Source organism: Dipodomys merriami, unplaced genomic scaffold, assembly GCF_024711535.1.
Source record: "Dipodomys merriami isolate MVZ:Mamm:240054 unplaced genomic scaffold, mDipMer1.0.p SCAF_6, whole genome shotgun sequence".
Classification (NCBI taxonomy): domain Eukaryota; kingdom Metazoa; phylum Chordata; class Mammalia; order Rodentia; family Heteromyidae; genus Dipodomys; species Dipodomys merriami.
In genome coordinates this window covers 10,486,049-10,510,450 of record NW_027206179.1, presented here as the reverse complement: position 1 = coordinate 10,510,450, position 24,402 = coordinate 10,486,049, and the positions used below count along the sequence as shown (strand labels likewise).

General features: G+C 61.8%; 1 protein-coding gene across 3 annotated transcripts in view; it reads left to right on the top strand.

Moving 5' to 3' along the window:
* The window catches only part of Nfic (nuclear factor I C), a 46,501-nt gene that overhangs the window by 7,233 nt on the left and 14,866 nt on the right, over window positions 1–24,402 (top strand). For all 3 annotated transcript variants that reach the window (XM_070002466.1, XM_070002465.1, XM_070002464.1), the window contains exon 2: window positions 5,700–6,231. In XM_070002466.1, the coding sequence (XP_069858567.1) occupies window positions 5,700–6,231 (532 nt within the window). The remainder of the gene's footprint in view (window positions 1–5,699; window positions 6,232–24,402) is intronic.

Sequence of the window (24,402 nt, the reverse complement as noted above, 5' to 3'; positions counted from 1 at the left end):
CTGCCCAGGGCGGGGGGGGGGGGGGGGGCTCGGTGCCAGTCTGCCTGTGCCCTGTGCCATGGGGGGGCAGGGGAGGGGAGGAGCGGGTGCCCTGGAGGATTCTGGGAGCCGGGTCCCTGTCTGGGTCGCTCTGGCGGTGACTCAAAGCCCCGGTCACTTTTACTCTCGGCTGGAGCCGCAGCGGCCGGGCCTTCCACCGCCCTCCACCGCCGCCTGCCACGTTAGTCGCCTCCAGGGTTCGGGCCAGATCCCTGCTGGCCACAGGTCCAGGATTCCCTGGGCCTGGAAAGGCCTCCTCCACGCCCGCCCAGCCCTCCCTCGCTCCCTCCTTCCCCTCTCCTTCCCTCCTTCATTCATTTACCCTTCATTTCTTCTCTTGCGGGAAAACTTGCCGCCTCAGAGTTTTGAGTCTGTGGCAGAGGTGTGTGTGTGTGTGTGCGCGCGCGCGCAGAGGTGGTGGGGTCCCCCCCCACGTGTGGGGTTTGGGAAAGGACGGGTGTGGGGTGGGGGAGACGGGATCCCAGCTGCTCAGGCCCAGCCACAGGGGGTGAGGATCAGAGAGGGTGCAGCAGTCAGCACAGCACTGCGTGGGGAGGCTGAGGTTGGGGCTTTGTCCCTCTGGTGAAATGGCCAAACGGGAAGGTGGGGGGACCCTTTTAGGTCCCCCATTTTGCTCAGCTGATGGTTCCATCTAGCCTCTGATCTCTGGTACCCAAAGCCTCTCTCCTCTGGCTGCCTCCTCCTCCTCCTCCTCCTCCTCCCCCCCTCCCCTTCCCCCTCTCCCTCCTCCTCCTCCTCCTCTCCTGGTCCCCCCCTCTGCGGCTGAGGTGCCTCAGCCAGCCAGGGCCAGGAGCCCTGTAAATCACCAAGCCGGATTCTAAAGAGTCAGCGTTCTTGGCCTGTTCCTCTCTCTCTCTCTCTCTCTCCCTCCCTCCCTCCCTCCCTCCTTCCCTCCCCACCAAGTACATGTCAGCCATTGCTGTCCCCCCCCGGGAGCCCCCCGCAGACCCCCCACCCCGCACCCCCCACCTCACACTTGGTCTCACACATCAATGTGCCACGCGCCTCCCCCCACTGCAGACTTGTCCTAACCAGGGGATGGGGTGGACCCCCCATGGCCCCCCCAAGGAGTACGTCCTGCACAATGGCATGGAAATCCCACGCAGACGGTTGGTTCAGAATCCGTGTCATTCCCCACCCCCACCCTCAGCTCCGCGGGTTGGCATGCCGCTGGCGCATAATAAATGTGTTCTCCTCCCCACCCCCTTATACTGGCTTGGCCTTTCTCCTTCTCCTGGGATACTGAGGCAGGAAGGGGGAAGTCAGGAGATGCCGTTTCTGCCAGGAATCTACTCTCTGCACTCAGTTTACTCACGCTGTTCCTCCAGTGCTTTGGGGTTTGGTGCTGCCCCAGGGCCTTTGCACAAGCCTGGACAGCTCCTACCGCCACCGTTCAGGCCTTTGTCCAAGTCATTCTGCCAGGGATCACCCTGGACCACCAGAAGCTACAGGAGTTCCCCCCTGAGGGGAGGAGGGGCAGCCCCACGGAGCTGGCACACAGTAGGCACTCAGAAAATGTTCATTGAACAGCCAAGCAGATCCCTCCTTGACAGGGTTAAATATGAGCTAGACGTCGGGCTGGGCGAAGGAATTAGCCAAGGCTGCCAACTCTGGCTTTGGTGCCAGATGGGCCTCAGTTCAGATAGGAGCCCTACCCCCTTCACTAGTCACAGATTTCGGGTGAGCCTTCTAACATGGGGAAAGGAGACATTGGAACCAGGGTTCTGAAGCATGCATAGGAGTTGGGGGTAAGACTTGACCAAGGAAGAGCACAAGGTGGATTCTCAGTAAGGACTGTTGAGTTACTTTCACCTGGAGAAAGTGCATTTTCATGTCCTGATTGGCTGGCTGTCCTGGACCATCGGAGTTGGGGATTGGAACACAGGGAGACACAAAGATGTGCAACCCAGCTTGTGTGGTCCAGGCAAGGTGGGGAGCAGGAAAGGCTGCCTGAAGGGAGGGCCATTGGAGAAAGGGCCACTGAGGGATGTATAGGAGTTTGGGGAGGATTCTCAGCTGCTCCCTTGCCCGGGCTGGGAAGAGGTCGTGATTGTTACAAGTCTGTGGGACACAGGAACTTGCCCTGCCTCTCACCTGGTCTGACCTCCCTGAAAGGAAGAGGGAGGATCGGGCAGGCGGCGGGCAGGTCTGTGACCTAGTTACAGGCTGTTTGTCCTCTTGTCTCCGGACTAGCTGGGGTCACCAGTGACGTGGACTCTCACCCCTGCCAGGCCTGCCTGGCACCCTTCCCCAGGCTCAGAAGGGATGGGGCTCCCAGTTGAGGGGTGGGCTTGGAGGGGAGGGGCGCTGGGCAGCTCAAAGATGACCAGGCCAGGAATTCTGGAAAGGGGCTCAGAGAGAGAAAGGGGTTCAAGGAGAGGTAGAGCGTGGGGGGCCCTGGTTATGGCCCTCTGACTAGCTAGCACTCCTGCTAGCTCTAACCACCCTCCCCCTTTTTTTTTGCTAGTCCTGGGGCTTGAACTCTGGGCCTGGGTGCTGTCCCTCAGCTCTTCAGCTCAAGGCTAGCGCTCTACCACTTGAGCCACAGCACCACTTCCGGCTTTTTTCTTCTTGCTTACGTGGTGCTGAGGAATCGAACCCAGGGCTTCATGCATGCAAGGCAAGCGCTCTACCACTGAGCCACCTTCCCAGCCCCTCGCCATTTTTTTTTCACGTGGGTACAAGTACCGGGGTTTGAACTCAGGGTGCTGCCCCTGAGTTTTATTTTGCTCAACGCAAACTAACGCTCTACCACTTCAACCACAACTCCACTTCCTGCTTTTTTGGGGTGGTTGATTGATTGGAGATCAGAGTCTCCCAGACTTTCCTGCCCAGGCTGGCTTTGAACCACGATCCTCACATCTCAGCCTCCTGAGTAACTGGGATGACAGGCGGGAGCCACGGGGGCCTCGTACCACGTCCCCTGTTAAGTGCCAGAGCTTGAGCGGGCGGCCTCTGACCCCTTGGTGGGTCTTGTGTTGTCAATTAGCATCCAGGCCCTGAGGCTGGGGGGGGGGGGCTGGCGTGGGAACCCTCCCCCTCCACTTTCCTCAGCTGGTGGGCGGGAGGGAGGGCAGCAGAACGGGGGCCCTGGGTTCTGGGCCAGGCCGCAGCAGCTGGGAGGCTGACTCACCCTTTAGGGTCAGTGTGAGTGGGCAGCTGGCCTGGCACAGGACGGTGACCCACCCCTCCCCCGCCCAACTCTGGTCTCAGCAGGATATTTTCAGAGCTTCAGTAATAGGTGAGGTGCCGTGTCCCCTCCCCACCCCAGCACCCCAAGAGCAAGGTGCCCTGGGGAGGGGGCCCGGGAACAGAGCGAGGGTAGGTGGGGGAGACCCCCCACTCTCCTCCAGGAGACAAGATGAGGGGTTTAAAGGGCCATAGCCTGGGGACTCCAGCCAGGGGCATTCTCTTTTTATCATCCCCCCCCACCTTGGTAGTTCTGGATTCTGAACTCAGGGTCTCCCACTCACTCAGCGGGTGCTCTACCACTTGAACCATGCCCCCATCCCAGCTTTGGGCTGGCCTGAAGGATTTTTGGTTTTTTTTTTTTCTGGTTTCTTAACCATGATTTTCTCCAAGGTCTCAGTCTGGCGAATAGCTAGGATTCCAGGTTGGAGGCGCTATTTAATAAATAAGGTTTTATTGCCGCCCCCCCCATATATACAATCGCGTCTCACCTTAGCAAGTGTGTGTGCGTGCGTGTGTGTGAGCGGGTGCCCATGTGCGTGTGCATACACACATGTTGGTCCTGGGGCTTGAACTCAGGTCCTGGGTATTGCTTAGCTTTTTTGGTGCTTAAATGAGTCTCATGGATTTGCCTGCCTGGGCTGGTTTTGAACTGGGATCCCCAGGTCTCAGCTTCCTGAGTCGCTAGGATGACGGGTGAGCGCTCGCCTCTAGCTACCCGTAGCTAATTTTGTGCTGAAAGGACAAGTTAAGGGGTGGCCTAGCGAGACTTTGGGGCTCACATCCTCCCTGAACAGGTACCCATGGAGGACATTTCCGAGTCTGCTTCCTCCTCTGTTCAAGGGAGCCGCTGCCCTCAGCTTGCTGCCTGTGTCTGGCCCAGGAAGGCCTTCCCTCTGAGCCTCAGTTTCCCTGTGTGTCTGGGTCCTAGTAAGCCCTTCCCCCTCCAGCCTTAGTTTCTCCCCACATCTGAGCCTCAGTTTCCCCATCTGTCTGGTTCCCAGGATGCCCTCCTCCAGCCTATTTCCCCCTATGTTCAGACCCTTCCCACAAGCCTCAATTCCCCAGGTGTCCGGGTCCCAGGAATCCCTAGCCTCAGTTTCCCTGGGTGTCTGGGTCTCCCTGGGTGGTGTCCAAGCCCCGGGAGGCCTCAGTCTCCCCGGGCGTGCGGGTCCCCTCGGGTGCGTGGGTCTCCTCAGGTGAGCGGGTCTCCCCAGTCGTCCGGGTCCCGAGAGGCCTCAGTCTCCCCTGGTGCGCAGGTCCCCTCGGGTGTCCGGGTCCTCCAGCCTCAGTCTCCCCAGGTGTCCAGGTTCCGGGAGGTCTGTTTCCCCGGGTGCGCGGGTCCCCCGGCCTCAGTCTCCCCCAGTGCGTGGGTCCCCCGGGTGGCGGGTCCCCCCGTGTCTCAGGTCCCCCCGGGTCTCGGGTCCCCCCGTGTCTCAGGTCCCCCCGGGTGGCGGGTCCCCCCGTGTCTCAGGTCCCCCCGGGTGGCGGGTCCCCCCGTGTCTCAGGTCCCCCCGGGTGGCGGGTCCCCCCGTGTCTCGGGTCCCCCCGGGTCTCGGGTTCCCCCGGGTCTCGGCCCCCGTCTCGGGTCCCCCCCCGTCTCGGGTCCCCCCGGGTCTCGGGTCCCCCCCCGTCTCGGGTCCCCTGGGGTCTCGGGTCCCCCCCGTCTCGGGTCCCCCCGTGTCTCAGGTCCCCCCGTGTCTCAGGTTCCCCTGGGTCTCAGGTCCCCCCGGGTCTCGGGTCCCCCCCCGTCTCGGCCCCCCGGGTCTCGGGTCCCCCCGGGTCTCGGCCCCCGTCTCGGCCCCCCGGGTCTCAGCCCCCCGGGTCTCGGGTCCCCCCGGGTCTCAGCCCCCGTCTCGGCCCCCCGGGTCTCGGGTCCCCCCGGGTCTCGGCCCCCGTCTCGGGTCCCCCCCGTTTCGGCCCCCCGTCTCAGGTCCCCCCGGGTCTCAGCCCCCCGGGTCTCGGCCCCCCGTCTCGGGTCCCCCCGGGTCTCAGCCCCCCGGGTCTCGGGTTCCCCCGGGTCTCGGCCCCCGTCTCGGGTCCCCCCCGTTTCGGCCCCCCGTCTCGGGTCCCCCCGGGTCTCGGCCCCCGTCTCGGGTCCCCCCGGGTCTCGGGTTCCCCCGGGTCTCAGCCCCCGTCTCGGCCCCCGTCTCGGGTCCCCCCGGGTCTCAGCCCCCGTCTCGGCCCCCGTCTCGGCCCCCCGGGTCTCGGGTTCCCCCGTCTCGGCCCCCGTCTCGGGTCCCCCCGGGTCTCGGGTCCCCCCGGGTCTCGGGTCCCCCCGGGTCTCGGGTCCCCCCGGGTCTCGGGTTCCCCCGTCTCGGCCCCCGTCTCGGGTCCCCCCGGGTCTCGGGTCCCCCCGGGTCTCGGGTCCCCCCGGGTCTCGGGTCCCCCCGTCTCGGGTCCCCCCCGTCTCGGCCCCCGCCCCGCTGACCGCCCCCTGCCGCCCGCAGGATGAGTTCCACCCGTTCATCGAGGCGCTGCTGCCGCACGTGCGCGCCTTCGCCTACACCTGGTTCAACCTGCAGGCGCGCAAGCGCAAGTACTTCAAGAAGCACGAGAAGCGCATGTCGCGCGAGGAGGAGCGCGCCGTGAAGGACGAGCTGCTGGGCGAGAAGGCCGAGGTGAAGCAGAAGTGGGCCTCGCGGCTGCTGGCCAAGCTGCGCAAGGACATCCGGCCCGAGTGCCGCGAGGACTTCGTGCTGGCCGTCACCGGCAAGAAGGCGCCGGGCTGCGTGCTCTCCAACCCGGACCAGAAGGGCAAGATGCGGCGCATCGACTGCCTGCGCCAGGCCGACAAGGTGTGGCGGCTGGACCTGGTCATGGTCATCCTCTTCAAGGGCGTGCCGCTCGAGAGCACGGACGGCGAGCGCCTGGTGAAGGCGGCGCAGTGCGGGCACCCGGTGCTCTGCGTGCAGCCGCACCACATCGGCGTGGCCGTCAAGGAGCTCGACCTCTACCTGGCCTACTTCGTGCGCGAGCGAGGTGAGCGCCGCGCCTGCGCGGGGCGGGGGCGGGGCGGGGCCGGCGGGCGGAGGGGCGGGGCCTGCCGGCGGAGGGGCGGGGCTGGTAGCTGAGAGGTGGGGCTGGTAGCTGAGAGGCGGGGCCTGCCGGCGGAGGGGCGGGGCCTGCCGGCGGATGGGGCGGGGCCGGCCGGCGGAGGGGCGGGGCTGGTAGCGGAGGGGCGGGGCCGGCCGGCGGAGGGAAGGGGACGACAGAGGGGAGAGACAGAGGTGGAAATGCCAGTCTGAGAGGGAAGTCGGAGATGGAAATGCCGATCTGAGGGGAGAGGCAGGAGAGCCGCTCTGAGGCCGCGGAAAGCCCAGGTGCCAGTCCAAGGTGGATGTGCCAGTCCAAGGGAGGCGGCAGAGCCTCGTGTGCAAGTCCGAGGGGCAAGCTTCGTGCTTTGAGCGGGAGAGAGGAGACGGGCAGATGTGCAGGTCTGAGGTGAGAGGCAAGGCGGATGCGGTGAGAATCCGAGGAGCGAGGCGGTGTGCCAGGCCCGGGAGGCGGTTAGGTGCGGTGTGCCAGTCTGAGGGGGGAGGTGAAGGGCCGGGCAGACCCTGCGGGGGAAGTGGAGGTGCAGGCCTGCGGGGGGAGGCAGGGTGTCACCTCCCCGGCTGAGGGCTCCAAGATTGTGGCCCAGTGACAAGACATGATGTCGTGAGGGCACAGTGAGAGGAGATAGAGCCTGGCAGGCTGGGTCCCAGGGTCACTCACTGGGCATGCGTGGGCGCTCTGTCCAGTGGCCATCGTGGTCCTCCACGCTCCCTCCTCTGGGCAGCGCTAGGTCCAGATGCCCCACACTGTGTGGCCAGGGGCCTGTGGCTGCTCCGTAGAGGAGGAGGAGGAGGCAGCCGGCCCGGCCCTGGGGGATGGATGGTGGACAAAGCCCACAGCGGATGGGGCAGGGGAGAAAAGCTGTCTCCCAGCTAACAAATCGAGGTTCTTGGAGGTCCTGCAGCTAGACTGGGCTGCAAGGAACCCCCCAGGATTGTGTGTGTGGCTGGTCGCGTGTGGCCTGCGACGTGGAGGGGTTACAGGACCGTCCCTGTGGGACTGGGGGAGACCCCGCTGTGCCTGTCCAGCCCAGCCCGCACTGGCTGCACCCCCAGCCGTGGGAAGCCCAGGAGAGCCTGGCATTGGGCACCCAGGACAAATGGAAGAGAAGCTGGAGGTTGACCAAGCAGGGTCGTGTCCACCTGTAATCTCAGCACTGACCAAGCAGGGTCGTGTCCACCTGTAATCTCAGCACTGACCAAGCAGGGTCGTGTCCACCTGTAATCTCAGCACTGGGGTGGTCGAGGCAGGCAGAGAGCGAGTTTCGGGCTAGCCTGGGCCGCAGAGTAGACCCTGTGTCAAATAAAATAAAAAATGAAGAGGAGGATTGGGGTCACACACCCTCATCCCAGCTCCTCAGGAGGCTGAGATCTGAGGATTGAGGTTCAAAGCCAGCCCAGCAAGGGGAAAAGTCTGTGAGACTCTTATCTTCCAGCACCCAAAAGCTGGAAGTGGTGTTGTGGCCCAAAGTGGTAGAGCGCCAGCCTTCAGCGAAAAAGCTCAGGAACAGCGGCCGGGCCTGTTTTCCCTTTAGTACAATAGCTACTGGCTAGTGCTGGCATGAAGTTCAGCCCCCAAGGGTAGAATAACCCAAGTGTGACCTTCACTCCTGACCTTGACTCAGCACCAGGGAACAGCAAAGTCCCAGGGCTGACCATGGAGGAGGGCAGAGAGGTAGACCAGATAGCCACGCATGGTGGGCCGGGATGGCCCCTGGGTGGGGGGGATGAGGACCCCATCCCCATAGAGAACCCGTCCTTCCTCCCACCCCCACCCTGCCCCCACCTCAGCTGATTCAATTCTGAAGCCAATTTTCTGTAGACTCATCACCACCATCTCCAAAGCCACTCTCCCCCTCCCCCTCCCTTCTTCCCTCCCCCTCCCCTGCCCTCAACACCCCCCCCCTCACTCCAGCGCCCCTCTGCCCAACACCTGGGCAGCATTCTAGCCACTGGCTTAGCTGCTCCCTGGCTGGGTGACTTAGGTCAAGTCATTTGCCCCACCGTAGCTGTGTGAGGACCCGATAAAAGAGGGAGCCCAGCCTGGCGCCGGTGGCTCACACCCATCAGCCGAGCCACTCACGAGGCTGAGATCTGAGGATTGTGGTTTGAAGCCAACCCGGGCAGGAAAGCCCACGAGACTCTTTATCTCCAATGAACCACTGGAAAACCGGAAGTGGCGCTGTGGCTCAAGCGGCAGAGCGCTCACCTTGAGCTGAAGAGCTGAGGGACAGCGCCCAGGCCCAGAGTTCAAGCCCCACAACCTGCCACAGCCACCACCATCAGTATCGCCCTCCATTCCCCACCCACAAGTCTTTGCTCCGGCCGTAAGCTCAACCTAGAATGGCTTTCTCCTATGGAAAACTCCTACTTGTATTTCAAAACCCCAGGTCTTAGCTCCACTACCTCTCTGCCAGGCCCTTTTTTCTGACTTAGCACTTTTTTTTTTTCCTCCTTGTTTTTCTTCTTGAGACTGGGGGTCTCACCAGATGACCGAGATTTAACTTTAGACCCTCCTGCCTTAGAAGTGTCCGTCTCCGGCACCAATGCCCCCCCCAACCTCTCCCGCTGGTGGCAGAAGAGAGATGCATTACAGACCGGGTTCCCCAGGTTGCCTTCTGGCCCCCCAAGCTGAGACCAAACCCTACGCTGGGAGCCAGAGAGGGTGGGGACAGAAGCCCGGGGACAGAGGCCAGGGTGTCTCCTGGGGCGGAACGTGGCTGCCCGGGCTTCCAGCCGGTGCCCCGCGGGCCTCGGGGGATGGCCACCGGCACGTGGCGTGTGCCCAGGGCGGCCGGGCCGGCATGGACGCGCGGGTGAGGAGCCCCTGGGGGCTGATGTTGCCTCCAGTCCAGCTGGTGCAGTCTGGGAGCCGAGAATCCAAGCCCTGAATTGCTGTTTTGTGGTTATGGCTCCGGTCCTGGAGTTTGAACTCGGAACCCGGGCCACGTCCCTGAGCTTGTGCGTGCAAGGCTGCCGCTTTCTCCCGCTCCTGGCACAGCGCCACTTCCAGCTTTCTGTGGTTCACTTTTTGTTGTTGTTGTCGGTCGTGGGGCCTGAACTCTGGGCCTGGGCGCCGTCCCTCAGCTCTTCAGCTCAAGGCGAGCGCTCTACCACTTGAGCCACAGCGCCACTTCTGGCTTTTTCTGCTTATGTGGTGCTGAGGAATGGAGCGCAGGGCCTCATGCATGCGAGGCAAGCGCTCTGCCCCTGAGCCACCTTCCCAGCCCTTGTGGTTCACTTTTGTAGTTCAAGAGTCTCCAGGAATTTCTGGCCCTGCCTGGCATTGAACCCATGATCCTCAAATCTCAGCCTCCCGAGTAGCTAGATTGACAGTCAGCAACACGCTAAGAGGAAGGGAACAGCAGATAACACCAACAAGACAGGGACATAAGGGGTAGAGCGGCTTTCCTGGAGAGATGAGTTTGGGAGATGAGGCCTGAAGGCAGCAGGAAGCCAGCCATGTGAGGGAGGGAGGGAGAGACAGAGAGAGAGAGAAAGAGAGGAAGAGAGAGAGAGATTGGAGGAGAGTGTACAGCCGGACCTAGTAGCTCACTCCTGTAATCCCTGCCAGGAAGATTGCAAGTTTCAGGCTACATAGGAAGACTTGGTCTTCATAAGCCAAGGAATGAGAGAGAGAGAGAGAGAGAGAGAGAGAGAGAGAGAGAGAGAGAGAGAGCCAGGCAGAGGGAGGGGAGGCCGGCTGCCCGCCCGGGGCCTCCGCCCAGCCGGGCCTCCCGCCCCCCTGGCAGCCAGCGAAATCCGAAGCGCGGGCGGGCGCCGTGCCAGGGGGGGAGGGGTGCCAGGCCCGCCCGCGCCGGCTGCCAGCCCAGATGGTGACCATTTGCTGACGCCGCCATGGGCCCGCTCTCCCTTCTTCCCGCCTCGCCCGGTGCCAACTTAACCCAGCTGTGGGAAGGCGCCCTGGGTGGGGCCGCCCTGGGTGGGAAGGGGGTGCCGCGGAGAGAGGGCAGTGGGAGACACTTAGGGCTCCCCTCCCCACGCCTCTCCTGGATGGCACTGGGGAGAATTCACATGCACAATGCCTCCATGTGCCGGCCTCTGAACACGTGCCCATCTTTGTTTGGCTGGGCTGGCGATGGCTTCCAGGTCTTGACGCATGTGCAGAATGTCCAAATGCACTGTCCCTCCTCTCAACCGGCTCCAATCCTGACTTTTTCTTCTCCCTCCGTTCAGAGAAGGCAGCAGAGGCCCAGAGAGGGTCAGCCACCTACCTGGAGTCACACAGCTCCTAAGAGGCAGAGCTGGAGCCAGAGCCCAGGGTGGAAAGCCAGGAGCCCTGAGGCTCACATCAGTAATTCCTGGAGGCTGAGATCTGAGGATCACAGTTCAATACCAGCCTAGGCAGGAAAAGTCTGTGAGGCTCTTATCTCCAATGAATCCCCTCCCCACCCCACCCCACCCCCACACAAAAGCTGGAAGTGGAGCTGTGGCTCAAGTAGTAGAACCCCAGTCTTTAGTGAAAAAGCTAAGGGACAGTGCCCAGGCCTTGAGTTCAAGCCCCAAATACCAGTGTAGATGGGGGGGGGGAGTGGGGGAGGAAGACAGAGGGAGACAAGGGAAAGGAGGGGAAGGGAGACAAGAAGGAAAAGAGTGATAGATCCAGCCTGGCTCGAGCCTGTAATCCTAGCTCCTCGGGAGGCTGAGATCTGAGGGTCTGGGTTCAAAGCCAATTCCAGAAGAAAAGTCCTGTGAGATTCTTTTTTTTTTTTGGATAGGTCGTGGGGCTTGAACTCTGGGCCTGGGCGCTGTCCCTGCGCTCTTCAGCTCAAGGCAAGTGTTCTACCCCTTGAGCCACAGCGCCACTTCCGGTTTTCTGATGGTTTATTGGAGATAAGAGTTTCAGGGACTTTCCTGCCCAGGCTGGCTTTGAACTGCGATCCTCAGATCTCAGCCTCCTGAGTAGCTAGGATGACAGGCGTGAGCCACTGGCACCCGGCTCCGTGAGACTCTTATCTCCAATTAACCACCAGAAAACTGTTCAAAGCGTTAGAGCACTAGCTTTGAGCAAAACCACTCAGAGATAGCGCCTAGGCCCTGAGTTCAAGCACCAGGACCAGCAAAAAAAAAAAAGGTGCAACACTCTACCTAAGAAATGAGTAAAAAAGGAAAAGCACTGGGACATGGGTCAACTGGCAGAGCACCTGTCTAGCAATCTCAAGGGCCTGAGTTCAAATCCCAGTACCACCAACAGAACTGCCCTGCTTGCCCTGCACCCTGAGCATGAGTCAGGATCCAAGTATCCAGGAGGTGCACGCTCCCTTCTTGGGCCGCTCCCTGTCCAGGGAAGGAATCAGGGAGGTCTAGGGGGTCCAGTGAAACCTCAAGCCTCATGATTTCCACTCCATGGTGGCCCCAGGAAGGAGGGGCGATGTGGCTTTGTGGAAGGGGCGTGGCCATGCGATGGGGCGTGGCTATAGGGAAGACATTTATAGGGCAGTTTGTGGTGGGCGTGGCCTCCACAGCGGGTATTAATTCATGTAAGGGGCCTGGCTCCCAATGGGGGCGTGGTCTGGCGTTGGGGCGTGGCTTCACCATCCTGGTGACTTTATGGAAGGGGGTGTGGCTCCGCTGTGGGGGCGGGGCTTCGTGGCAGGGCGGGGCTCCGTGGCAGGGTCGTGGCCCTGTCAATCAAGTGCAATCCATGCCCAGCCCAGCCCTGCACACTCCCCCCCACACGACTGAGGAATCGAACCCAGGCCCTCATGCATGCCAGGCAGGCGCTCCGCCACTGAGCCACCTTCCCCGCCCAAGAGGAAACCTGTTGCTTCCAATCTCCTTTACCCGGTGTTTGTTGGTTGGTTTTTTTATTTTAATATTATTTGTTGCAAACCCCGAGGGCAACGCTACAGGGCGATGTGGGTGTCTGGGGTGTAATCCCAGCTTCGCAGCCACCGTGGGGGCAAGATGGTGACAGTGTGACCCTGCTCATGTCCTTCTCCTTCCCGCATCTGCCCTCCCCGGCTGCCTGTGCTGTGCAGCCCCAGGCAGGCTCCTGGACGTCTCTGGTCTCTTTTTGCCCACACCTCCCTGCACGTGGCAGACGCTCAGGGGGGAGAGGGGAGGTGGCGAGGAAGAAGAAGCAGGCCCCTGCGTGTGGCACACACGCTCAGGAGCGCCGCCCGCATGCAGGCCTGGGCGTGGCGCCGCGCACCTGCGCCCGGCGTGGCGGGCCTGCAGTTGCCACCCTGGCCCTGTTCCCGGCCGCCGGGGGTGGGGGGTGGGGCTGAGGCCAGCTAGGGACATCTCCGGCCCGCCCCCTCCAGCCAGCTGTCCCTGCGGCCGGCCCCTCCGACGGGGTGTGGGCAGGAAGTGATGGGTGAGCAAGGGATCCTTGGGATGGCTGGGGGGGGGACCTGGGTGGTCTTGTCTGGATGGGGAAACTGAGGCCCAGGAAGGGCCCCCCCATTCTGTCAGTCTTGAAGTGCCCTGGCTGTCCTGGCCAGCTTGAGGGGGGCACAGGGCAGAGGGAAGACACATGCCCCACAGTGGGAGGGGGTGGAGAACTTTGGTGTCCGATGACAAAAGGGTCACGCTGCCACCAGACCCCGTGGGGACAAATCTGGAACCCCAAGGCCGAGTTCTAGAATATCCGTGGCCGGGGTTATGAGCATCTGTGGGATTCTAGAATTCTCTTCCAGGCAAGACCCTGCAGGCCCACTACAAAGAATCATAGATACTGTTTATATTATTATCATTATTATTATTATTATTTTCTGGCATCCATACTTAATGGTGTCCAGAGAGCAGGGCTGAATCGTCTTCAGTTCTAGTGAACACAGAAGCTGGCCTCTGCTCTTCCAAGTTGGAGTATGGAGGATGTGAGGGAAGGTTCTAGAAACCCCCAAATTCTGGTTGGGTTAGAAATGCAAGAACTGGTTGAGTGCAGTAGCTCACGCCTGTAATCCCCAGCTAGTCAGGAGGCTGAGGTTGGGAGGATGATAGTTGGAGGCCAGGCCAGAGATACTACTAGCTAACTAAGCAGGGAACACAAATGGGAGGATCATGATCCAAAGCCAGCCCAGTTTGGCTGGGCAGCTGGCCGGGGGGGGGGGGGGGGGGCAAAGATGATTGTGGGGAAGGGGGAAGCCAAAGATGGATGTGAAAAGGGCTTGGGGGGACCTGGCTGAAGTGGTTGAGCACCTTGATAGCGAACTCAAGGCCTTGAGTTCAAATCCCAGTACCACCAAAAAGACAATGTGTCACCGGAGTGGGCTCCAGAGAGCTCCATGTGGGACTCTGCGTCAGAGGTGCCCAGGCAGGCGCTGGACCTGAGGACACAGGGCGTGGGGCTCTCTGGGGGGGTCCCAGCAACGTCCCTGTCCACCCTCCCCCACCCCGTGCCAGGGGCTCCCCCCCAAGCTGTGTCAGCTATGCACATGCCCAGGAATTACCGAACATCCCCTGGGCGCAGAGCCATGCTGGGACGAAACCTAGGCCTTCTTTTTTGCAGCCAGAATCGTTTTCGGGGATCCCAGGAAGGTTCCAGAACACAACCATCCAACCTGGGTCTGGCATTGCCCACTGTGGGCTTTTTCTGCATTTCTAGAAAGCGAAGTTGCAGAATGCTGTGCGTTCAAGCTTGCTTTTGCTTTAGTGGCTCAGAAATTTCCCAAGCCGGCTTCCAGAACATTCCGGGAGGGCTGGGATGTAGCTCAGTGGCAAAGCGCTTGCTTAGCAAGTGCAACGTCCTGGGTTCGATCCCCAGTACCAAAAAAGAAAAGACAAAAAAAAAAAAAAAAAAAAAACACAGTTAAAAAGAACATTCCGGGGAGGGCGTGGGTGAGGTTCCTCTGCAGTGAATGGGTACAGATCTTGAGTCCTCCCTAGTTGGGAATCTTGATTCTAGAATTCTCAAACTCCTGAGCAATTGGCCAATCAGTGACTAGTTGGGCCATTACCCCCCCTTCTCCCCCGCCTCCCCCCCAAAAAAGGTAGGTTTCATCTTGACAGGTCCTGGGTTTTCTGGAGCTGGTTCTGGAACCCACCAGGCTGAGGCTCTAGAATTCTCTGGCTGAGATCCAGAAAGTGCAGGCTGGAGTTCTAGAGAAGATGACAGTGGCCTGGTGCTTACATTCATGCCTGTAATCCCAGCTGCTCAGGAGGCTGAGAGCTGAGGGTGGTTCAAAGCCAGCCCAGGCAGGAAAGTCCGTGAGATTCTGATCTCCAATGAACTACCAGGAAACCGGAAGTGGTGCTGTGGCTCAAGTGGTAGAGCACTAGCCTTGAGCTGAAGAGCTGAGGGACAGCGCCCAGGCCCAGAGTTCAGGCCCCACGACTGACGAAAGAAAGAAAGAAAGAAAGAAAGAAAGAAAGAAAGAAAGAAAGAAAGAAAGAAAGAAAGAAAGAAAGAAAGAAAGAAAGAAAGAAAGAAAGAAAGAAAGGAAAGAAGCCAGCGTGGGCAGGGAAGTCTGTGAAACCATTATCTCCTATGAATCATCGGAAAAACAAAACAAAACAAAGCCAGAGGAGTTGTGGCTCAAGCGGTACAGCGCCAGCCTCGAGTGGAGAAAGCTCAGGGACAGCGCCCAGGCCCCGAGCTGGAGCCAGGTGGGCCAGGGGCAAGAACAGAGATTGGGTTTAGCTGGCAGGTCACACGGGAGGGAGGCCCGATGGCGGCCGCAGCGCGCCCTGACTCAGCTCTGGAGTCCTGCCTGGGAGCTCAGGTTCTGGGCTTCCTCTCGTGGGCAGATCTGTGGCAGGACTTCCCAAAAGGCTTCCAACTCTCCAGCCCAGAGGACTTCCGGCTCCCGCAGTGGCTGTGATTGTGGCGGGGATGCCCAGCGGCGGGCAGAGGGTGTCTGTGTGTCTGTGTTCAGGGTTGGTTGGGGCGTGGGTTTGTGGGGGGGGCGTCGGCCCGTTGAACCCCTCAGTTAACCATTCGAAGCCACGTCACCATCTCATTGAACCCTGGCAGGGACCCTCCAAGGCCGGGTGCCGTGGCGGTCTCCTGTAATATCAGCTGCTTAGAGGTCGTTCATTTTCCTGTAACGTGAAGAAACTGGGGCAAAGTGAGCCCCCGCTCTAGGAGACCCCGGCTCTGCTGTGGCCCCAAGGGGCGGGATGATGTCAGAGCCTCCCTGCAGGGCCTGGGCTGCGTCCGGTCCTGGGCTGCAGGCGGGCGGCAGGTGCGGCTGGATCAAGGCGGCATCTGGGGACTCAGCCCAGCCCGGTGCAGAGGGCAGGCCCGGCACTGAACCTGGCAGCCCGGGTAGCGGGAAATGCTTCCAAGGCCAGCCCCCCCCTTGGGTCTGGCTTGGCTGCCAGTCTGTGCCCGCCCGGCCCAGCCAGCCCGTGGGCTGCCCGGAGGTGGAGGTGGCAGCTGAATGGAGCCCTTGTTCCAGGCCACACCCTCCCCTTGGGGTCACCCTGGGACAAACCCAAGCCACCAGCTGGCTCAGATGCCTTAAAGGGCCAGTGCCTTCAGAGCAGGGCCGCGTTCTAGCTGCAGCACCTGAGGAGGGGGAGGACGGAAGGGGTGGGGGCGGCCCCAGCCAGGTACCCCGACCCCAGTCAGACCTGGGGGAGGAGGGGCTCCTGCAGGGGGGACATCTGCTTCTGCACCCAGGGCCTGGGCTTCACCATTGAGTGGGGGGGGCGCTCCATGCGTTCCCCCCAACTGTGAGCTGAGGGGCAGATGGGACATTGGGGGGGGGTGGGAGGGTCTTGGATTTGGTATCCAGTCACTGTGGAGTCCAGGAGCACCCCCCACTCCACCCCCATGGCTTTAAAGAGGCCGCAGAGTCAAGCCTGGCCCTGTGTGCTGTGCAGCCCTGGGCTGCTCGCTTGCCCTCTCTGGGCCCCCTTAGTCTTCCCTCCTCAGAGCAGCGGGGAAACGGCCACCCGTGCCCCCCAAAGTGGGAACCTTGTCACTGTCTTCTGCCTGGAGGAGGGGGTGGTGCAGGGAGCATGCTCCCTGGCAATGGGGGGGTCGCTGGGATCTGGGGGTCCCCGGCACAGGACGCCCCAGGGCACCTTATATAACCAGGTTATGCGGGGCCAGCGCCACTTACATAAGGGGGGAGTGGCCAGGCCCAGTGGGGGGGCTCTTAAAGGGGCCACGCCTCCAAGCCCGCACTGCAGTCCAGGGCAGGCAGGCCCTGCTCATAATACAATTGATGATCATCACTATGACCACCACTCATGCTCCTCCCATGGATGACCCCCTCCTTCCTCCTCTCCCCTCCCTCCCTAAACCGCCTCAGTTTCCCCACCTAGGCAAAGGAGGAGGGTAGTGAAGGACCCTGCCCCCCCCCCCCCCCAGCTTGCTTGCGGCTCCTTTGTGATTTCAGGTCAACAGCAGCCTCCGTTTCCCCAGTCTGGGGGGAGGGATGGGGGAGAAGGACTCCGGGTCTCAGCCACCCCCACGCCAACGAGTGTTTAGCTGAGCACCATCCCTGCAAGACAAAAAAGATCCAACCCAATCCAGGGGCACCGGCGTCTCCGGCCTGTCACCCAGGAGGCTGAGGTCTGAGGATGGAGGTTCAAAGCCAGCTGGGAGTAGAGCTGTGGCTCAAGGGGTAGAGCTCTAAGCTTGAGGGGAACATAGGGAGTGGGGGGGGGAGAGCACAGAAGCCCTGAATTCAAGCCTCGGGACAGGTGGTAAGCACGGGGGGGGGGGGGGCAGAAACCCCCTGGGATGCGCAGGCCCCTAGAAGAAAGAAACACCCGTTCTCGTGAGCCCGAGCCGACCGGCTGCCTCTCGCGAGACAGAGTAGCCAAGTGCTCGGGGCAGGGGAGGCCCTTCCAGGCCTGATCCCGAGTCAGCGGCTCGAGGAGGGGCTGGGCAGGAAACCTTTGTAGTCCCAGCCGGACCCTGGCGCTGTCCACCGCCAGGGCAGACCAGGCTGCAGCTGGCGCGCGGCCAGGGCAAACTTCCTACCTCTGGCCCGCAGCCGGGACAATACATTGGCGCAGCTGGAATGGCATGTGCACGGGCATCCCTGGCGGTGACACGCGGCCCGCACAGTGTGTGTGTGTGTGTGTGTGTGTGTGTGTGTGTGTGTGTGTGTGTGACACGCCGTTGGGTGGGAATGGGCAACATGGTAGCCGGGCCTGGCTTGTGGATGAGCCAACGGTGAAGGCTGTCAACCCGAAATAGGGGTGCGTAGGCTTCCACCAGTACCAGAAAATAAATGGAAATGCCCCAGGGCCGGGGCTGTGGCTCCGGGGTGGAGCGCTGGCCTCACACGCACACGCAGCCCTGGGTTCGACTCCTCAGCACCCCGTACACAGAACAAAGCCGGAAGTGGCGCCGTGGCTGGGGGGTGGCGGCGCGCTCGCCTTGAGCCAAAGACGCTCAAGGATGGCGCTCAGGTCCTGAGTTCGAGCCCCAGGACTGGCAAAAGAGAAAGAAAAAAAGACCCAGATGTTGTTGGAAGAAGAAAGGCGGATGTCAGTGGGTGATCAGGGGGTCCAAGAAGAATAGGGCCCAGGTCAAAGACAGCTGCGGACGGGGTGGGCCGGGCAGGGTGCTGGGGCCGCAGGAAGGACTTGGGGCTAATGCCAGGCTGCGGCAGGGGAGGGAGGGACGGGCTTTGCTCGCGGGTGCCCCCTGGCTGCTGCAGTGAGGGCAGGCGCCGAGACCTGAGTTGTCCTGTTGTGGTGTAGACACCCCCCTCCGGGGGGGAGGGCTGGGGGGGAAAGCACCTAGTGAGTTGCCAGCAGCAGGCCCACTCTGTGCCTCAGTTTCCCCCTCCACACCATAGGATCGGGAAACCTGTAGCCGACCAACCAATGGCCCGGTGGGTGCTCTGTATACAGTAGGTGCCAACTAGGTGCTTCCCAGCAGCAAGGAGAGATAGGGCCGGGCTGAGCACACAGAGCTGGGTCACGGGGCGACCCACGACCCCGCTGAACCCCACTCCTCCCCCCTCCCCCGCTCCCTGGGTGGGTGTTGTTATTTTGTCCCAGGCCTTTGCATAGCTGGGGAAACTGAGGCCCGGGGAGAAGCAGGAGCTGGCCTAGAATCACAAGACCCCCTCAGAGGCAGGGCCTGGCTGCTTTCCCCGGACAAGGGGACCCTGTGCCCCGTGTCACCTGTCGTCTGCTGAACTTCAACCTGTGAATTTCTCTCTGAACCCCGCCTGGCACTGTGAGAATGTAATAAAGGCAAGATCGCTTCCAGACAAACTCCTACGCATGCGACAAGGCCCCAGCGCCAGTGTTCTCTCTTCACTGCTCAGATCAGGCTCCTGTGTGGTCCTTGGGCTTCTCCCGGCATTGGTTCCTACCTGTGATAGCCACTCTGGGCCAGCTGGGGGTGGACAAGGCCCTGGCCTTGCTGACCCACAGGGGGTTTTGTCTGCTGAGCATGTATGATGGTCTTGCTGTATACCAAGCCCCACCACACAGCCAGGGGCTTGTCTCTCAAGAACTTTTACACTCAAGCACCAGCTGAGGAAAGCACTTACAGAGCACCCACTGTGTGCTACGCTCAGGGAGAATGGCCCATGGCGTGTCCCCCAACCCTGCTTCCCCGCAGTGCTGCACCCTGCATCACACATAGGGCTCAGAGTCTGGATCGATTTAAGTTTAAATTTCTTTGTCTTTTCCGGTCCTGGGCCTGAACTCTGGGCCTGAGCGCTGCCCCTCAGCTCTTCAGCTCCAGGAAAGCGCTCTACCACTTGAGCCCCAGCGCCATATCTGGTTTTCTGGTGGGTTATTGGAGATCGGTGTCTCCTGGGGACTTTTCTGCCCGGGCTGGCTTTGAACTGAGGTCCTCAGATCTCAGCCTCCTGAGGAGCTGGGGTGACAGGCGTGAGCCATGGTGCCTGGCTTAAGTTTAAATATCTTTGATCACTGACGGGCCAGCCCTGAATGCTGCAGTCGTCTTCCCCTCCCCCCTCTCCAGCCTCAGTTTCCCTCTCTGTTGAACGAACCACCAGAAAATCGGAAGTGGCGCTGGGGCTCAAGTGGTAGAGCGCTTGCCTGGAGCTGAAGAGCTGAGGGACAGCGCCCAGGCCCAGAGTTCAAGCCCCACGACTGACAAAGGAAAGGAAGGAAGGAAGGAAGGAAGGAAGGAAGGAAGGAAGGAAGGAAGGAACTGGAACCCAGTGAGGGGACCAGATCTTTCCCCATGACTCTGTCTTCTAGCCCAGAGAGGGCCAGGGCTGGCATGGGGCATGCACAGCATGGGACCCGGTGCTGGCACTGAGGTCCCGGGTGCTTTCTCCTGGCCCCGGCTCACCCTTGGCCACAGGTGGCTTCCAGGGCGGCCGGGTGGCCGTCCCCTCCGTGTGGCCGTGTAAACAGCGGGTTATTTTCGGTGTGGCGGGTGACATGCTGACACTGGGAGGGGACGGGGTGGCACGGGTATTTTTAACCTTGCCGGGTGCAGTGGGGGCCTGGGCGGGGGAGGCCGGGGCTGTAGCGATCCCCCCCTGCTGCCCGGGTCACTTGCTCACCGCCCTGCCTGGCACTCGCTCTTTAACCCTTTGGGGCCCCCCCCACAGGTGGCTGGCCAGGCAGCCCCCAGGCCGCAGCCCCGGCCCCTCTGCCCGTGTAGCTCTTGGTCCACCTCTCCCCCTTCCTTCCCTCCCCCAGAATCCGGGCAGGGAAGGAAATGGCCATCCGGCCTGTGATGTCACCCCCTGGTCACCCGGCATCTGGGGATCCCTGGGCCTAGTGTCCCCTGGGATGGCAGCCTGGGCCACCAGACCTGGGGTGGGGGGAGGGGAGGCCACCCCGAGGCCTGTACTGTGTACAGTCGGCGCAGCTGCCGGGGAGCTGGGAAGCAGGTTAGAAGGACAGCGTTGCGTATGGACGGACAGGAGAGCCCCATCCGCGCTGTCTTCTGGGGGACAGGCACGGAAGCCCCCAAACCATGACCTGTGGTTGTGTGGTGGGCTGGGGGTGGGGGCAGCGAACCCTGGGCCTGTGGCCACAAAAGCCACATTCAAACACAGGGATGTGAGCCAGGCCAGGGAGCAGGCCCAACAAGGGTGTACTGAGGAGGCGGGTGCTCTGGGCAGCGGGCGCAGCCTGTGCAAAGGCCCTGGGGCCGGCTGGAGGCAGGGAGGGGAGGTGGGGCGGGTTGTGCGAGGCCCAAGCCACGGACTATTCTGCAAACCTGGCGGATGACTGACGCTGGGCCTGCCTGCGGGAGTTCCTGGGCCTGGCTTTGCTTCTGCTTTTCCTTGGCCGGAGGCGGCGGGAGGCAGACATGGCACGGAAGAGCCTGCCAGGCTTGGCAGCGTCAGTCAGGGCTGAAGAAAAAACGGGGGGGGGGGGCTGGCCCACGTGGGAGAGGCAGCCGCTGCTGGAACCCCCCTTCCCACAAGCTGGCGCTCCTGTGCTGTGTCCAGTTGAGGTTCAACACCTGCTCGGTTTGTGTGTGTGTGTGTGTGCGCGCGCGCGTGTGCACACACACACACTAGTACTGAGGCTTGAACGCAGGGCCTGAGTGCTGTCCCTGAGCTTCTATTTGCTCAAGACTGCCGCTCTACCCCTTGAGCCACACCTCCGTTTCCTGCTTTTTGCTGGAGAACTAGGAGACATTTTATTTTTCTGCCCGGGCTGGCTTCGAACCGTGACCTCTGAGTAGTTGGTTGGGATTGCAGGCGTCAAACCACTGGCACTTGGCCGTTTTAGTCTTTCTTTTTTTAAGCGTGAGGTCCATGCTGTGAACTTAAGCCAGGTCACATTGCTCCCCAAAGAACTGCAAAATAAAACACCGCCTTCATGCAGGGGGGGACCCCACATACCCAAGAGTCCTGACTTCCTCCTCCTCCTCCTCCTCCTCCTCCTCCTCCACGCACTGCGGGGCAGCTGTGTGGTGTCTCTTCCTCATACATCCCACATTTGTTCCAGCCCCAGGACATTTGCACGTGTCCCTGGCTCTGCCCTTTTTTTTTTTTCACTGTTCCTCACTAACTTGCCACCTCTGAGACCTCCTGCCCCACCAGCCTGGACCCCTTCTCCCTCCCCCTGTCCTGTTCCTACCCCTCAGCCCACCCCAGGGCTGTGGAAGTTACTCCAGGCTTGTCCACCATCTCTCCCACTGCACAGAGGGAGGGAGCAGTCAGGGACGCAGGCACAGCGGCTCACGCCTGTAATCCCTGAAACTCAGGGAATAAGAGATGGTGGCAAGGTTTGAGGCAGCCTGGGTGAAAAGTGTGTGGCCCTTTACCTCAACCAACAAGCGAGGTTGGGGAGAGAAGCCGGGGAAGGTAAAAATAGCTAAGGAGGAAGACGCAGCCCAGGCCGGACAGACCGACAACACAGACAAACCCCGAGACCCCATTGAACAAGTAATGAAAACCCCGAAGAGGCTGGAGGCGTGGCTCAGCGGTGCAGCACCTGCAGCCCTGCAGCGTGGGAGGTTCTGAGTTTGGGGTTTGGAGCGCGCGCACGCGTGTGTGTGTGTGTGTGTGTGTGCGTGTGTGCATGTGTGTGTGCGTGTGTGTGTGTGTGTGTGCGTGTGCATGTGTGTGTGTGTGTGTTGCCAGAAAGCAAGCAAGCACCTGTTAGGTGGTGACTGAGCCACCCAGGAACTTGCTGGGGACAAAGGGTGTGGCCAGCAGTCACCGTGGTGACGCCCTTGTCCCGAGCTGGGACCAAATTTGGGCTCCACGCCACAGACAGGAAAGAACACTTTGTACAGAGCTGTCTGCCCGCCGGCCTTCCATCACTATTGTGGCCTGAGGTCATGTGTTTGTTTGAGCAAAGGGGGGGGGGGATGTTCCCGGATGCATGTGGACACCGTGTGGACGAGGATGGTGGGTCCCTCACCAGCGGAGGGCCCAGCACCTGGCGGGGAGGGGGTTCTCACTTATACTAGAGTGTCTGTGGTTATCTGTGCTTCAAGGTGCTTATAAGCTCCTGGGAGTCTCTCTCTCTCTCTCTCTCTCTCTCTCTCTCTCTCTCTCTCTCTCTCTCTCTCTCTCTCTCTCTCTCTCTCTCTCTCTCTCTCTCTCTCTCTCTCTCTCTCTCTCTCTCTCTCTCTCTCTCTCTCTCTCTCTCGGCATGAAGTGAGAGAGTTCCAGGCAGAGGCAAAGGTCCTGGGGCAGGATGGAGCCTGGTGGGTTGGAGGAACAGCAAAAAGGCCCAGAGTAGAAGGAATGCAGTAGAAGGAATGAGGGGCAGAGAGGGGGAGGGGCGGGGGGAGGGCAGGTCAAGGGAGGACTTGGGCTTTGACCCTGAGGGAGGGCGGGAGGGGGTGTAGGTAGAGGGGATGGTGTTTATTTAACACTCCCCCCACACACACCCCAGTGTGGCAGTATGTCCCCCATCAGATAGTATTTGGAGCAAGCATGGTGGCTCCTGCCTGTAATCCTGGCCTTTGGGAGGCCGAGGCCGGTGCTAACTGCAGCTATGGAATCTCAAACGCATACATAAATGGAACAAAGAGTACATTCTGAGCTGTACAAGCTGAACGCAGAAACGGTGTGTTTGAGGCTGGCAGCCTGTGCTTATGGTTGACACGGTATAAAGCTCTTTTTCCTTTTTCTGTGCCAGTCCTGGGCTTGAACTCAGGGCCTGGGCGCTGTCCTGAGCTGCTTCTGCTCCAGGCTCGCAGCCACGGCCAGCTTCTTGGGTGGTCATTGAAGATACGCACGGAATGGATGTTATTTTTCCTGCCGGGGCTGGCTTTGAACCCCCCACTCAGACGGCAGCCTCCCGAGTGCCCGGATGACAGGCGTGAGCCCCGCCCCAGCCCGTGGGAGCACCGGGATTTGAACTCAGGGACCTCGCCGTTTACTAGCCCTGGCCCTCCAGGCTGGGGCCACGCCCCCTTCTCAGGGACAGCACCCAGGCCTGGACTTCAGGCCCCGGAAACAACAACAAAAAGTTTAAAATGTAATCATGATAAAAAGACAAGGTTAGAAAGTAACAGCGGAGGAGCCGCAGGGCCACGGTGAGGGCTACAGAGTAACCTCGGTGGGCGTGGCTTTGTGCGTCGTGGGCGTGGCTTGCGCAGAGGGTGTGGCCGTGCTAAGGATGTGGGCGTGGCTTTGTGTGTCGTGGGCGTGGCTTGCGCAGAGGGTGTGGTCGTGTTAATGCTGTGGGCGTGGCTTTGGGGCGTCGTGGGCGTGGCTTGCGCAGGGGGTGTTGCGGATGTGGGCGTGGCTCCCCGTTGGGTGCCCTGAGTTCAAATCCCACTACTGCAAAAAACAGAAAAAAAATAAAACAGACAGGCCAGGAGCCGGGCTCCCCCGCGTCCCCGGGCTGGACGAGCCGGTGCCAGCTGGGCTCTGTGCCCGCCGGGTGTGGACGCCGCCGGGTCAGAGGAGCCCGTGCCGAGGCCCCGAGGCCCGCTGCTTGGGGCTGGGCCTTTCCCAAGCCAGCCACCCGTGCCCGGACCGAGGCCCAGCCCGCAGGGCCGTCGCACCACCCGTGCCCAGCCAGCCGGGGAAGCCGCGCCACTGAGTCACAGGGAACCCCGACAAGTGACAGGCCGGGCACCGGGGCTCACGCCCGTCATCCCAGCCACTCCGGAGGCTGGAAACTGAGGACCGCGGGTTCGAAGCCAGCCCGGGCAGGAACGTCCCGTGACACTCATCACTAGGAAACCGAAAGTGGCGCCGTGGCTCAAGGGGTAATGGAGCGCTGAGGGGGTTCACCCTCTCTATTCCCCTGCCCCCCCAAACTCGGCCTTTGGCCCCAAGCGTTGTCTGTGTTGGCCCCGCCCCCCGCTCCGCCCCCTGTGCCCGCCCCTGCACCAGGCCCCGCCCCTGTACTCGGCTCCGCCCCCTGCACCAGGTCCCGGCTCCGCCCCTGCACCCGCACCCGCCCCCTATGCCCGGCCCCGTCTCCGCCCCTGCACCAGGCCCCGCCCCTGCACCAGGCCCCGCCCCCGCCCCTGTACTGGGCTCCGCCCCTGCACCCGCCCCCAGCTCCGCCCCCTGTGCCCGGCCCCGCCCCTGCACCAGGCCCCGTCCCCGCCCCTGTGCCTGGCTCCGCCCTCTGTACCAGGCCCCGCCTCTGCCCCCCCCCGCGTCCGGCTCCGCCCCCTGCACCAGGCCCCGCCCCCAGCTCCGCCCCCTGCACCAGGCCCCGCCCCTGCACCAGGCCCCCGCCCCCCTGTACTCGGCTCCGCCCCTGCACCCGCCCCCGCCCCAGCTCCGCCCCCTGT